The sequence below is a fragment of the Lynx rufus genome, unplaced genomic scaffold (genome assembly GCF_022079265.1).
Source record: "Lynx rufus isolate CCGP_SWC_20201006 ecotype Redwood Valley unplaced genomic scaffold, mLynRuf1.p SCAF_16, whole genome shotgun sequence".
NCBI lineage: Eukaryota > Metazoa > Chordata > Mammalia > Carnivora > Felidae > Lynx > Lynx rufus.
The window spans coordinates 4,218,868-4,233,964 of record NW_025814830.1 but is presented as its reverse complement, the minus strand read 5'-3'; the positions used below and the strand labels follow the sequence as shown (position 1 = coordinate 4,233,964).

The window sequence follows — 15,097 nt, the reverse complement described above, 5'->3', positions numbered from 1 at the left end:
GGTCCCACACTGTACCACAGGTCCTTATTTCTACCCCCTATTTCCTTTCCAAAGAACTGTGCCATCGTCATCAACTCTCTGGAAACCCCATTGGCTGAGGATCGAGTCACGGGGAGAGGCTCGTGCGCGGTGTGTGTGGGATTTACCAGCCCTCCTGTGGTGCCAAAAAGGAGAGAGGTTTCATGCCAGCACGAGAGGCCATTTATTGTTCAGGGGCTGGGCCCCCACGTTTTGGGGGAGCTCCCCCACCGCTTCCTCCCCCCATCGTCCCTGTGGACCCCTCAAGTGGCAGGTTGCTGAGTTGATCGTGGAGGGAGCACATCTTCAGGTGTACATAGTCCAGAGTGGCCACCTTCTCCCTGTAATAACAGAGAGTGGGGGGCTGGTGCTGATGAGGCCAGATGCCAGGGGGCTAGAGTGGAAGAAGAGGGTGACTCGGGCCCTTTCCCCAAGACCTCACCCTCCTCCCACGCCCTCAGCCTCCTTCCTCACTCCGGCTTCATCTTGTCGGTCAGCAGCAGGTTCTTGGCCCGCAAGGCTTCGTCTTGGGCCAGCCGAAGGGTGGAGCTTAGGGCCTCTGCCCTGATGTGTTTGGCCAAGGCCTGGCGCTCCAGCTCCTGGGGAGAGGAGTGTAGGCGCGGCTGGGCTTGCCGGACTGGGCTGGGGGTGGAGGGGGAGCTGGATCGCGGCGGGCAAGGGTCATGGGGCCCATGGGGTCCACGTTCCTCCCCCAGGGTTTCCCATCATGCCTTGGACCTGAGACTGACCCCAGCATCCCACAGTGGGCTTTCCATATCCCATCATGTGCTGAACCTGTGGCTGTCCCACTGTCTGTCCCCTAACGTACTGCCCTTCTGTGTCCCAGCAAGCACGCAACCAGCATCTAACATGTTGTCCCCTAATGCCCATGAACCATCGTGCATTTGATGCACGATCCAGGTCCCAGGATCCCATCATTGGTGAACTACATCCCCTAATTCGTAAGACCCCGCATCTCTATTAGACCAGCATCTCAGTTAAAATAATAATCCTCAGTCCTCTGGTTCCCTACATCCCACAACGTCCCAGGCCCCGTGTCCTCTCATGTATTAGTCCTATAGTCCTGCCACATCAGTGTCGTCTCACCCACTGCAACTTGTGTCCCATCGTACATTAGGCCAGTATCCCATAATACATTAGGTACCTATGTTTCAGGATGTACACAGGCCTCAAGTTCCATCAGCTAATAGGCTGGGGCCGGTGGTGCAATGCCTCGTGAAGAGCTGTAGTTCCATTTCCCATAATGCACTAGCTTACTGTGACTTGTATTCACTGGGTCCCCTGTCTGACCTCAATGATCCCATATTGCGTCCCTTAAGGTCTACAGAAAATCAGGCTTGTATTCCATGAAGCTGTAGACGAGCGTCTGTCTCCTGTGTCCCACCATGCATCAGATCCAACGTGTCATCCACTGCCTTGGGCCCAAGTCCATCACCCCGGGTCCCATAATGACTGACCTGTGACTTACCACCCACCAGACTGCTTGCCTCTCCTCCCCACCCCGATGCATCAGATCCACGTGTTCCCCCAACACCTGCCACGAATGGTGTTTAGTGCTTCCCGTCCTGCCACACACCAACAGTATCCTTGTGTCCGGGGCTCCCCTCCCGCCCCCCTGACCGAAAAGTGGGGCATGATGGCCTGTGGTCCCTGGTACCAGAATCTTCTTGTGTAGCCGCTGGCAGCTGGGGCAGGCGGGAGCCAGGCCCCTCTGCTTCACCTCGTCCACTAGGGGGGTCAGTGCTCGCTCCAGTAGCTGCTGCAGGGACTCGGTGGACAGCTGCTGCCCCTGGCTGAGGGAGGGGCAGTCACTGGGTGTAAGGAGCCTCATACCAACTCCATTCCCAGATGCCCCATAGCCACCTGCCCGGCTCCCACTCAGATGGGCTTCCACTATGCACCCACGCACCCTTCCCACCGTGCACTGGGGCCAACCTACAGTGCATCGGGTATCTTTTGATTTCCACAGTGTGGGTAATTCCCACAGTGCCCTGGGGGGTGCCCACTCCCAAAGGGTAGCAGACAGCCCTTAGTTCATGAAAAAAAACCACATTTCCCATCATACACTAGTTAAACTTGAACCCGAATTGGGAGTCCCCCACTTCCTATTGCGGACCAACCCTGGTATCCTTCCGTTCTCCAATGCATCAAGGTCTCAACCTTTCTCACGATGCAGAGAAACCTGGCCTCCCACCAAGTACCACATCCCAACCTTCCCACAATGCACTGGAAATCCAGGATGCTCAAAATGTATCATATCTTGTGTTCCACAAGACACTTCATCTTGTGGGAAGGGGAGAAATCTGGCTCCCATAACGCACAAGGACTAGCCTGTCCTAAAACGCACGGGGATACTCTCCCACCGTGAACTCCTCCCTATCCACTCCACCCCCTGCCAGAGTCTTGGCCAGTGCCCCATCTCCTTCAATGGTCTGTCCTCAACGTGACCCAGAATGCACCAGGCCCCGCCAGGTCCCATCCCCTTACCTGGCACAGCGGGCACAGGAGCCTTGGGGCGGCCGATCCAGGGTCATGGAGAGGTCAGACCCTCTTCGAGAGCTCCGAAATTGCCGCCCCAGCTCCTCCAGAATAGGTTTCATTGGGCCCAGCCCCTCCAGTTCGCTCCTCAGTGAAGCCACAGACACTGCAGATCGCTCCACCCTGAGGTGAGGGTAACCAGTGCTGCGAGGTAGCCTCTCCAACGGTTAAGTCCCCTTCGCACTTCACCCATTAGCGCAGCCCCTCCGTTTGCATCTAGTTTGCGATACTCCGGCCCTGCCCCTCCCCTCTGCGCTCTGATTGGCCTTTCCTTTGTGTTTTAAGTTCTGAAATGCCCCTCCCTGTTCTCCAATTGGCTTTCCCTGTTCCTACTTGGCTCCTCCCCTTATTCTTTTAAGGCATGGAACACAACACTTCTCTAATTGGCGCCGCCCCTCAATCCTTATTATCTATAGCAAGCCACCCCCTCTTTCTAATTAGAGCTTCCATGTGCCAGGCTAGGGGCTCGACCTCTAGGGCCCAGCTGATGGGTCCATCCCTGACCTTCAAGGCCCCGCCCCCTACTCCCTGGCCGCGCGCTCGCCTTGGTACTTACAAGGTGCACAGCTCATCCGCCCGGCCTCGCAGCTCCTGTAGGCCCCGCGCGGTCTGCGCCTGCTCACGCTGCGCCCGCTCCCACTGGCCCAGGAAGCCGTCGAGCCTGCCGCCCAGGCCCCCGAGCAGCCGCAGGGCCTCCTGTACCGCCCCCTCCTCCTGATGCCACCGGGCAGTCAGCGAGGACACCTCCCTCCTGGAGAGGCAGAGGTAAGGAACGGGTCAGGGCTGAGGTTCGGAACGGTCTCCAACGCCCCCTCCCTGCCCATGGCTCTGGACCCACCCAGCTCCCAAATTCTCCTGTCCTGCCCATTTCTTGCAATCCTCTCACGTCCCTGTCCCCTTGTCGGGGGTCCTGGCCCTTCCCTTGTACTGCCACCCCCCCCCAGCCCCATGCCATAGCTCCTCCAGACGCTGCGACCCTGAAGTTGGAGCCCCCGAGGACCTGTCCCCTACCCAAACCCGCCCACCCTAGTTTCACCAGACGCGGACCTCCCTTCCGCCAACCCTATACTCAAAACTCAGCTCTTTGAAGTCCGGCCTTTCCAGCTCACCATCCCCAACACCCTCCCTCCTGGGCTCCTGGAGCTCCATCGCATAGGCCCTTGTCCCGCTCTGATCTTCGAGGCTCCACCCTCGGGCCCGCCCATGTTAGGTCCTCGAGGTTTCACACCCTCGCACCCTTCCCACTTGCCTCAGCTCCTCAAGGCCGGCCGAGACCTTCTGCAACTCCTGCTCGCTCACGACGGGGCCCTCCCCCGCCCGCGGCCGCGTTCCCCAACCGCCTGAGGCCATGCTGCGCGGTCGCGGAGGTTCGTTGGGGCTCCCCGGAGGGCCAGAGGAGCCAGGGGGCTGGGCGGGGGGGCCCAGGCCCTGCGGAGAGAGGCCAGCCTCCAGCTTCTGCTCCAGCTCCTGCAGCTCGGCCTCCTGCCTCCGCGGTGTCTCGTTCTGCAGCTGCTGCTGGAGATAACGCAGCTTCTCCTGGGCGGGGAAGGAAGGCGGGGTGACACCGTCCATCCGCTTGCCTCCCACGACCACCTCCACCCGCCAATCTGCCCAATGACTCCCCGAGATTGGAAAGTAAATGGATGGGGAAGAGAAGAGTGGGAAGCCCCGTTTCGAGTCTAGATGGACTCTCCATTGCTGTTGCTGGGGAGGACCGGCCCGTCTGAAATCCCACTCGCTTTAACCTCCGAATGCTTGCCTCCACGTCCCCATCCAGCCCTCCACCCGCACTCCGGTTCTCCGTGGGGCCACATTCCAGCCCCTCCTGTTAGAACAAGTGAAGCTTTTCCAACATGGTGCTGGGAAATGAGTGAGAAATGGGGGCCGGACAGGCATTCCTGCTCAGAGTCGGACACGAGTCCCTCTCCAAGACCTGAACGCGAGTACGCATGGAGGAGCTTGAACGTGAACGTTGAAGGGGCGGTGGTGGTGGTGATGGGGGGCGGGGGTGGCTGGGCAGGATGCCCCACCTGAAGTCTACTTCAAGTACCTCGTGCGTCTGACCGTCTTCCCCAACCCTCCCCCCCGCCCCTCACCTCCAGCAGGGCAGAGTTCTGCTTCAGGACGTTGGTTTTTATTTCAGCGTCTTCTACCGACTGGGTCACCTTCAGGCAGTTCTCCTGGGTCAGAACACCAGGGCAGGGGCCCTGCCTTCCCATTCCAGTTCCCGCCTCCCAACTCTTACCCTCGCTAGTTCCATAGAGCCTCCCACCCCTCCTCTGAAACACACCTGCTTCCTCCAGTCTGCCTGGTTCCCTGGGCTTCAGGGATGGCTTCCTCCGTAGACCCCCCCTCCAAGGGCTAGTTTTCTCCACCCATCTCCTGTCCATGACTCCATTCCCCCTCACGTTTCCACCTTCTTCCTACTTCCGCTCCCTTCTCCCCACCCTTCTCTTGCTCGGCTGCGGCTCACCTTGAGTTGACTGCAGTAGCCTTCTAGTTCCTCCGCCTCTTGCCGCCTTCTCTCTAGATTCTCGCTCAGCACAGAACACTCACTCTGGAGCCCGGAAGGGAAGAGAGGTCAGCCAGGGCCATGAGGATACCCCATGGGGAGGAGAGGCTGGGTCTGGGAAGGACCCTTTCCCTTCCCAGCCTCAACCTTCCCAACCAGGGCTGTGGAGGCACTGAGTTGGAGGAGAGCTCTAGGAGAGGAACTTGGCCGTGGAGGAAGAGGAGATATGGGGGGGGGGGGTCCCCACACCTGCAGCGTCTGCACGTGCTGGTTAACCCTGGTGGTCTTTTCCTTCAAGCTGGTGATGGAGTCTTTGGCACGGACCAATCCACTGTTGACCCCACTCTGGGGAAGAATGGGAGAAGGCAGGTCAGTGCGTGTGTGGGAGCGAACCCCAACCCCAAGAAAAAGGTCTAGAACAGAGAGGAGGCTGGGTTTGCACCTCAATTTTGCCCTGCAATGGCTGTGTGACCTTGGACCGGGGCTGTACCTCTTTGATTCTTGGTACTCCTGTTCTATGAAACCAGAGGGTGGGCTCATTTTCTGCTTGGTGAATGGGAAGGAAAAGAAGTGGGATCCGGAAGGGAGTGGGGGGGGGGGGGTCAGGGGAGAACTCAGATCCATGGGAGATGGATGGTCTCAATTGAACCTTGAGAGAAATGCCCTTGGGGTCCACAGACATAAATAAGATGGACTATTAAAACACATGCTGTATTTTTCTCTCCAGGCACTGGAAAAAAAATTTAAGATAACCCACTTTCCAGATATAAGTGCTCACTAAGCACCATGCCACACACACACACACACACACACACACACACACGCACACACACACATTTCCTTTTCAGTCCTCTAAGCCACACCTTTTGAGGCTTTTTGGCCCAATCGGCAAGTGAGGAAAATGAGGCTTAGAGATACAATCCCCCCTTGAATTCCCAGGTACACAGCACATGAGAGGGCCTTGTCAGATTTTAAACCCAGAGCCTTTGTTTTAAACCGTGACACCACATAGCCTCTGATCATCGCCACCTTATATCACCAGAAAATGCTTTAGGACTCATGCGAAGCAAACTGTGGCCCAAGAGGGATGCCGGTGGCAGGATCCACTGTCTGCTCTTCCACATTTTTAGTTGACTTAGCCCGGCACGTGACTGTCCAGGCAAAGACTACATTTCCCAGGCTCCCTTGCAGGTAGGTGTGGCCACACGACAAAGTTTCAGCCAATGGGATGTGAGTAGCAATAAGGTAGGCATTTTCTAAGTCATGCCTTTCTTAAAGGAAAAGAGGGAAAACATCCCCCTTTCTCTCTTCTTGCTGGCTGGAGTTCAAAGTTGGTGGCTAAAGCCAGAGCAAACATCTTGACCACCAGTTGCAGGACACAACAAGATAGAGAAGGCTGAGTCCTCAGTACTGTGGAGCCACTGTACTCAAATTCCAACCACTGACCATGATGTACATATGAGAGAGGACATCTTCCATCGTGTTTAGCCTGTGCTATTTTGTGCCTTTTTGTTACTGGCAGCCACACTTGCGACTCTATAGCTGAACCTCCAGAACACGGAACCTGTAAGGCACTTCATTTGAAGAGTAAGCCTGCTACGCTTGTTGAGATTATTATGAGAGAGAAATAAAGTATCTTGCCTAAGCCAGTTACTTTGGTGTCCTTCACAGTTGCTGAACTAGTACGCAAAGAAAAGGGAGAACAAGTTTCCTCTATCGTAAGAAAAGGACAACATCACGTTCCTTGCATGATTGCTCTGGAGAAGAGGTGTGATGAGAAATATCGTATTGAGGCACCTGGGTGACTCAGTCGGTTGTGTCTGACTCTTGATTTCCGCTTAGGTCATGGCCCCAGGGGTGTGATTTCGGCAAAGGTCATGGCCCCAGGAGCCTTCATCAGGCTCCACATTCAGCATGGAACCTGCCTAAGATTCTCTCTCTTTCTCTCTCTCCCTCTGCCCCTCTCCCCTGATCTCTCTCTCTCTCTCTCTCTCTCTCTCTCTCTCTCAAAATAAAAAAATAAAAGAAAAAAGAAATATTGTATTAAGGCGACATAAGCAAAATGATGGATCCCCAAAATTCCACCCCTCCATAAAAACAATGAAAAAAACTGCCCAAACCTGTAAGAGTCAAGTCCTTGAGAAGGTGTAACCATTATAAATATATATGCACCAAACAGAGCTTTAAAATGCATGAAAGAAGGGACGCCTGGGTGACTCAGTCGGTTAAGCGTCCGACTTCGGCTCAGGTCAGGATCTCATGGTTCATGAGTTTGAGCCCTGCGTCGGGTTCTGTGCTTGACAGCTCAGAGCCTGGAGTCTGCCTCCGATTCTGTGTCTCCCTCCCTCTCTCTGCCCCTCCTCCGTTTGTACCCTGTCTCTCTCTCTCTCCCTCTCTCTAAATAAAACATTAAAAAGAGTTTAAAATGTGTGAAACAAAACCTGACAGAATTGAAGGGAGAAATCGACAATTCAACAACAATGGATGGGGACTTCAGCTTCAGTATCACACTTTGAGTAACGGACAGCACAACCGGAGAGAAAATCAACAAGGAGACAGAAGACCGGAAAACCACTATAAACCAGCCAGACCTAACAGACGTCTGACAGACAGCCCTCCGCCCGGCAAGAGCAGAATACACATTCTTCTCAAGTGCCCATGAGACATTCTACCTCGGGTCCAGGATGGACCCTGTATTGAGTCAGAACACAAGTCTCAATAAATGCAAAAGAACCGAATCATACAAAGTATGCTTTCTGACCTCAGTGACCTCAAGAGAATGGAGAGTAGAAGTCGTTATCAGAGGGGCACTTGGCTGGTGCAGTCAGTCGAGCGTGTGACTCTGGATCTCGGGGTTTTGAGTTTGAGCCCCGCGTGGGGTGTAGAGGTTACTTTAAAGTCTGAAGACATCTGCATAGGCCCATAAGAAGTAAAGAGATCGTGGCTCAGTCGGTTAAGCGTCCAGCTTCCCGCTCAGGTCATGATCTCCCAGTTCATGAGTTCGAGCCCCGCATTGGGCTCTGTCACTGACAGCTCAGACCCTGGAGCCCGCTTCGGCTCTCTGCCCCTCCCCCACTTCTCTCTCTTTCCCTCCCCCCACTTGTGCTCGGTGTCTCAAAAATAAATAAATGTCAGAAAAAAAAAATTTGTAAATACAGTAAAACCTTGGTTTGCGAGCATAATTCGCGCAGGGAGACCTGCTTGTCATCCAAAGCGCCCGTATATCAAAGTGAAGTTCAAGAACCATTGGCTCAGTTGTGATCACGTGCCATTCGATGGCACGTACTACTCGTATTGCAAGACAGCACATTTATCAAGTACGAAATGTATTAGAAACGTTTGCTCGTCTTGTGGATCACACCCAGCACAAGCTACTCGCCATCCAAGGCTTTACTGTATGTCCATAAATTCTTTGACACTTCTCTAAATGAGGAGACTTCCCTGCCTCACTTGAATGTCAGCTGGACTTAGTGACCCTCGTCGCTAGTAGAATAAGGCAGAAGTGATGGTGTGTGATTTAAGAGACTAGTTCACAAAAGGAACCTCGGCTTCCTGCTTGCCCTCGCTTGCTCTGGGGAGTCACTGCCATGTCACAAGCAGCCCCTTGTGGGGAGGCCCATGGGACAAGGAAATGAACCTCCAACTAAGAGCCTTATGAATGTGGATGTGCAAACTCCAGTCCTGGTCAGTCCTTCGGATGGCTGCCGCCCCTACTGAAATTTTGACTCCAACCTTATGAGAAACCCTGGGCCAGAACCACCCAGCTAAGCCACTCCAGGCTGGTTGTTCTAAGTTTGGGGATAATTTGTTTCACAGCAGTAGCTAACCAATACACAAAGTGATTTTAAAAAATTACTTATTTTGGGGGGCGCCTGGGGGGCTCAACTGGTTAAATGTCCGACTTTGGCGCCTGGGTGGCTCAGTTGGTTAAACATCCGACTTTGTGGTGGTTCACGAGTTCGAGCCCTGCGTCGGGCTCTGTGCCGACAGCTCAGAGCCTGGGGCCTGCTTCGGATTCTGAGCCTCTCTCTCTCTCTGCCCCTCCCCACGCATACCCTCTCTCTGTCTCTCAAAAATAAATAAAACATTAAACACATTTTTTTAATTGTTTGTTTTTTAGAGAGAGCGAGCAGGGGAGGGGCAGAGGGGGGGGGGGGACAGAGGATCTGAAGCGGGCTCTATGCTGACAGCGGAGAGCCCGATGCAGGGCTTGAACTCACAAACTGTGAGATCATGACCTGAGCCGAAGTTGGATGCTTAACCAAGTGAGCCACCCGGGCGCCCCTGATTATTTTTTTAATTTTTATTTATTTTGAGAGAGAGAGAGAGAGCGCTAGCTGGGGAGGGACAGAGAGAGAGCACAAGAGAGAATCCCAAGCTGGCTGTGCACTGTCAGCACAGAGCCTGATGCGGGGCTCAATGCCACGAGCCGCCATATCACAACCTGAAGCGAAATCAAGAGTTGGACGACTGAACCACTCAGGTGCCCCCAAAGTGATTATTTTTAAACTGAAGACCCAGAAGGTCTTGGGTTTCCTGTAGCTGTTCTGGAAAATAAAGGAAAGTAGGTCCTGGGGTCTACTCCGTTCTCCCACTTAATAGTTGTACGACCTCAGGGAGGGGACTCTTACCCTACCTGTCTCATGGAGGTGAGGTTAATAGCTACCGCTTCGCTGAGAGCAGATCTGGGGGTGGTGAAGACAGGGCCTGTCGCCCTTGGCTGAGAAGCGAATGGCCCGATGGTGAGGGGAGAGCCAGAGATGGGGACAAATCCCTCCTTGGCCACCCATAGGCTGCACCTTGGCCATCAACCCCCCCCACTCTGAGCCTGCTTTGCTTTCTTTGCCATAAAACAGGAATGATGCTACCTTGCTCAGACGGCAGTGAGGAGGGGTGGCCAAGATGGTAAGGTCAGTAAGGCAAGCTCAATGACTAGTGTCACCATTGTTGAAAATAATGACAACAGGGCGGGAAGTACCGGGAAGGGGCTTAGCACCAAGACCTCACGTAACCCCCAGGAATTCTGCCCTGTCCATCTTTGCGTTGCTTCTCCGATCTTCTCGGAAAGCAATACCGCCATCTCTGTCCCTTTCCTGGCCTCGTAATGGTGTCGTCGCTTAAGACAGGAGCCCAAAACTTCTGCTTCGTGTTCTCCTGCTGTTCTCTGTCGGGTCTGGGACTTGTCATCTCAGCCGGGGGCCCCAGGCACCCAGTTCTCTTCCTTCCTCTCTCTGGGTCTCTGTCTCCCTCTCTCCTGGTCCCTGCTCTCCCCCTGACCCAAATATCTGTCCCCCAGTCTCTGTGGCCTCTGTCGCCCACCTCTGGATCTCTGTGCCGCCCCCACCAAGTTTCCCTCCCCCCACTCTGGTCTCTGTCCCCTTCTCTCTGGGCTTCCGCCACCTCCCCTCTGCCTGTCTCCAGCTTTCTCTCCTGTCGTAGCTCAGGTGCTGAATGCCAGGATGGGCTCTTGCTCTCCCCGCCCTACCGCTCCCGCCTGTGCCCCTGGATGTTGGCTGTCATTAGTTTCCATCTCAGAGAAGGAACCTCAAACTCCTGGGAGGCTGATGCATCCGCGCAGCCCCACCGCAGCCCACGGCTGCTTCGGGCCTTGCTCTCAGCAGGGCTCTTTCCCGGCGGTCACAATCCCCGGGGGACGGGATGTGACTCAGAAACACTTCTGGTGGGAGGCAGGCCTCTGCAGACGCTCCGAGAGGGAGGACACTGCTCTGGCTGCGGGAGATGTCTCCGGGGCCACCCGTCCCACCAGGACTCTCTCTGCCCTGTTCCCTTCTTTCCATCTGACCCTTCCATCCCGGGCCCTCGCCCAGCCTCCTGTCTGGCCTCCCTGCCTCCAGCCTCCGCCTTCCAGACATCCCCACACCAGGTGCAGAGGAGTCGTCCAGGGAAAGAAGGGACCTTTGCATTCACACCACCTAATCCTGGCCCTGTCTCTTACAGGCTCTCCTATTTTGCTCAGGTCATTCCACCTCTCTGTTCCTCAGTTACTTGTGTTTTCATCTTTAAAAGAATTTTTTTTTTAATTTTGTTTAATGTTTTCTTTATTCTTGAGAGAAAGAGAGACAGAGCATGAGCGAGGGAGGGGCACAGCGAGAGAGGGACACAGAATCCGAAGCAGGCTCCAGGCTCCGAGCCGTCAGCACAGAGCCCGATGCGGGGCTCGAACCCGCGAACCGCAAGATCGTGACCTGAGCCGAAGTCGGACGCTCAACCGACTGAGCCCCCCCGGGCGCCCCTTATCTTTAAACCAGTAATTATACTAGTTCCCTGACAGAACTTCCCCACCACGGGGATGTGACACAGTGCCTGGCACATAGTAGGTGCTCAGTACATGGGAATGGATTCAGAACTCCTGAGCTGCTCCTCTCCCCTACCCAGGAACCTTCAATGGCTCCCCATTGCCCTCAGGAGCACGCCCACAGTTCTCAGCCTGCGTGGCCTCTGCCCTCTCCACTCCAGCCTCGTCCCTCTCACCCCCCCCCCCACACTCCAGCCCCAGAGACCTAACCCCCTCTCCCTGTCCTTTTGCACCTGCTGTTCCAGATAGCTAGAACACCATTCTCTGTCTTCTGCTTGGGGAACACCTTCCTTATCTTCAAGATCCAGCTTCTGTGTTGCCTTTTCTGGAAAGCCTCCCTTGACCATGGCCGACTGGGCCAAGGCCACCCTCTTCAGGGCTCCCACAGTGACCTCTACTGTCCCCGTCAATGCAGGGTGCACCCCCCCCCCATCCACTCCTGAGACCGTCTCCACTACTTATAAGCTGCGTGACCTATTTAACCTTTCTGAGGCCTCAATATCTTCCTCTGTGAAATGGGGATAAGTGACCACAAGCAACACTGATTCGGAGCCCGCAGCCGTGCTAAACGTTTTACAGAACGGGCTCCACTTCTTTGTCGTGACCACCTCGTGAAGCGGGCGTGGCTGCATCCAGAACGCTGTCTGGCTGTCCATTTGCTGCTCCTACACCAGCGCCTGGCACATCATAGGCGTTCAAGACCTATGTGTTGAAAGAGCAAACTCATGCATTTCCAGTTTTGCAGATGAGGAAACTGAGGCTCTCAGAACATAGAAGGCGCTTAGGAAATGCTAGTGAGTCTTGTGAGCAACATTATGACCATGGTTGTCATTCGTGTAATTCCCAGAGTCCGTATCAAGCCCGGTTCAGGGCCCGGCCCGGAGGAAGCCTGGCCGGGGTGGAGGGTGGCCGGGAAGTTAAAGGATCAAACCGTAGGAGCGACTCGGTGGGCTCCGTTGGTTGAGGGTCCGACTCCTGACTTTGGCTCAGGTCATGATCTCGTGGTCCGTGAGTTCAAGCCCCACATCAGGCTCCATGCTGACAATGCAGAGCCTGCTTGGGATTCTCTCCCTCCCTTTCTCTGCCTTCCTCCTACTCTCTCTCTCTCTCAAAAGAAATAAATAAACATTTGATAAGTGAATAAATAAACATTTTAAAAAGAAAAAGAAAAGATCAAACTGTAGCACTCTATGCTCTAGTCAGGAATTCTCTAAATCCCCCCTAGATCTCGCTCACCTCTCGGTTTTGCCCCAGATTTAGGTGATCCCCTCCGAGAACTCCTACTCAACCATCAAAGCCCGGTTGCGACAGCCGCCTCCTCCAGGAAGCATTCTCTGATATTCCCAGCCTGGTTTGAAAGTTATCACCGCAGTCTGTCTCTGCCAGCCCCACCAGACCGAGGGTTCCCCGAGTTCAGAAACCTGGCCTAACTCCTACCTGGGACTCCAGCCTCACCCAGAACATTTGGAAGCGAGTGAACGAACTAAGGAGACCAATTCCCTAGGCAACAGGCGTCATTCACCCAGGATGGGACTGATTCAGGGCTGGCTTCGTGGTTAGGGGAGGAGGAGGCGGTTCCTCTGGGCCTGGAGGGTGACCAGAACTTTCTTCCTCCAAGTCAAGAAGAGCCCCCCGCCCCCCCCTCCTCAGTATTTGCCTACCACCAGGGCGAAGACCCTAGCCTTCCCCAGCCAGGGCCCCTCACCAGTATTTCCGAGATGTCTGGGTCATCCGAAGCCCAGGGTAGAGCGGGGGAGGCAGGGGGCACCGGCAGTGCAAGCGGGCCACTGTCCTCTGTGGTTGAGTCTGTCCCTGAGGAGTCAGTGGGCTCCATCGCGGCCAGGTTGAGCAGGGACACATTGGTGCAGGCGGAGGACCTCTTGAGGTTCAGGCACCAGTGCATTGGCTTGTGGGACACCCGAGGCTCCACCCTGTGCGGGAGAAACGGGCAGGGGGCTCGAGATACAGCCCCAGTGCGTCCGGTGCCCCCTGCCTCCCTGTCTCCACACCGCCTGTCCTCCCTGACTGCAACCTTATCGTCCACTTTCTTGTCCTCCTCCCTCTCTGCTGCCTGCGTTTCTCCTCCCTCTTTCCACCTTCCCTCGCTCCATCCCCACGACCCTCTTCCTCACTACCTCCCTCTGCTGCCACCACCGTCTGGCCTGGCCCTCGGTTGCCCCCTCCTCGTCTCCCCCTCCCCTTCCTCCAGCACCCACGGTGGCACTCATGCTCTGTTGGAGGCGGTGCTGGGCGCTAGGACCGTCCCCAACAGGGTGCGACAAACCCACCCGTGGAACGACACGGCCTTCTTTTTCTTCGTGATCCCCTTGGCCGGGGTGCTCACCCCCTCAGGAGCCTCGGGGACCAGCTCGGAGTGGCTCTCGACCCCCGCTGGGGGGTCCCCGGCCTCATGGATCTCTTTGGATTGCCAGATTGTCTTGACCACCACGCTCGCCATGGCGTGGGGGGGGGGGGCCTGCCCCCGGGGACTCCTTCCTCTGAGACTCTCCACCTACTCTGACCGCTGACCCTCAAAGTCCCTGTCCTCCCAGGCCTGCCTCATAAAGGACCCAACCACTGGGCCCCAGTAAGGGGGGGGGGGGTACATAGGGGTAGGAGAAGGCACTGGCCAGTGTGTTCCCCCAGGGGGTCTCCCTGAACACTTCTGGTTCTATCAGATATGTTCCTTCCATTAGAACCACAATGGATTTCTCCATTCTAGTCCAGAACTTACCATGGATGGGCCCACTGGCCCTCGGGAGAGGTTCAGCTTCCCTTCCCCTGAGACTGTGGGTTCATCCGGCCCCTGCCGCCACCCTCCCCCCCACCCCCCATGCACACTTGATTCTTCACGCAATACCCTGGATTCGTGGGGTACTCTGGGGTCTGGGTCCCGCTGCTTGTGTCCCGCTGCTGGGGGATCCAAGATTCCGGTGGGGGGGCGGGGGCTGCGCCGGGGCAGGCAGGGAACAGACAAAGAAACAAGAATTTGGTTGGGGGACGCTGGGGGTAGAGGTGCAGCGTAGGAACGGGTCTGGAGGGCCGGAATGGCCAAGGGGAGGCCAGTGTGGCTGAAGCCTTTATGCTGGGGAAGGACACAGCTGATAATTGTTGAAAGAAGTGCCCTGGTGTGTGGGGGGTGGACTGTGGGTGGCCAGGATGGAAGCGGGGACAGTCATAAGGTACGTCACTGCAAGTTTTCAGGTAAGGGATGATGACGGTGACGGTAGCCTGCACGGTGACGGTAGCCTGCATGGCGACCGGCGGAGGTGGCTGACTTCAGATGTGTTCCGCCCTTGGCGTGAGGGGGAGGGACGGGGTTCTGGCAAGAGTGCCCAAGTGATTGATGGAGGGCCCCTTTGCCCGAATGGGAAGACTGAGGATGAGTCCAGTTTTTCTGGAGAAAATCAAGAGTCGGTTTGCAGAGGCCAAAGTCTTAGGAGCTATTGCTGGTTCAATCCATGAGATACTTGGGCTACTCCTGGGGTTTCTTCTTAATGAATAGGTCTTCCCAAAGCTCCTTAGATCCCCCAATGTGGACTTGTTCAAAGTCTGGTCTTAAAACCTAACAGTGGATTAGTTCTTGAGCCCCGGAGCCCCATAATTGTCTTGTTCAAACCAGCCCTATAATTCTTCCCTTCCCTCCCCTCCCCTTCCCTTCCCTGTCCTCTCCTCCCCTCCCTTTCCCCTCC

At 55.6% G+C, this 15,097-nt stretch overlaps 1 protein-coding gene across 1 annotated transcript; it reads right to left on the bottom strand.

The window, feature by feature from the left end:
- Nucleotides 1–202: 202 nt before the first annotated feature.
- TSKS (testis specific serine kinase substrate) lies at nucleotides 203–13,863 on the bottom strand. Its single transcript, XM_047078239.1, has 11 exons — nucleotides 13,694–13,863; nucleotides 13,111–13,336; nucleotides 5,339–5,434; nucleotides 5,051–5,134; nucleotides 4,674–4,757; nucleotides 3,827–4,113; nucleotides 3,134–3,328; nucleotides 2,527–2,700; nucleotides 1,697–1,832; nucleotides 493–617; nucleotides 203–359 (listed from the first exon to the last, which is right to left on the bottom strand). The coding sequence occupies exons 1-11, from the start codon at nucleotides 13,861–13,863 to the stop codon at nucleotides 203–205; spliced, it is 1,734 nt and encodes a 577-aa protein (XP_046934195.1).
- Nucleotides 13,864–15,097: the final 1,234 nt, after the last annotated feature.

What these genes read in the sequence shown, in the direction of transcription:
- TSKS (XM_047078239.1), bottom strand. Translation starts at nt 13,863, where the DNA reads ATGGCGAGCGTGGTGGTCAAGACAATCTGGCAATCCAAAGAGATCCAT. An exon ending in CAGACATCTCGGAAATACTG is followed by an intron (nt 5,435 to 13,110) that starts GTGAGGGGCCCT and finishes ATTCTTCCCCAG; the next exon opens with AGTGGGGTCAACAGTGGATT. An exon ending in ACCGACAAGATGAAGCCGGA is followed by an intron (nt 360 to 492) that starts GTGAGGAAGGAG and finishes CTGTTATTACAG; the next exon opens with GGAGAAGGTGGCCACTCTGG.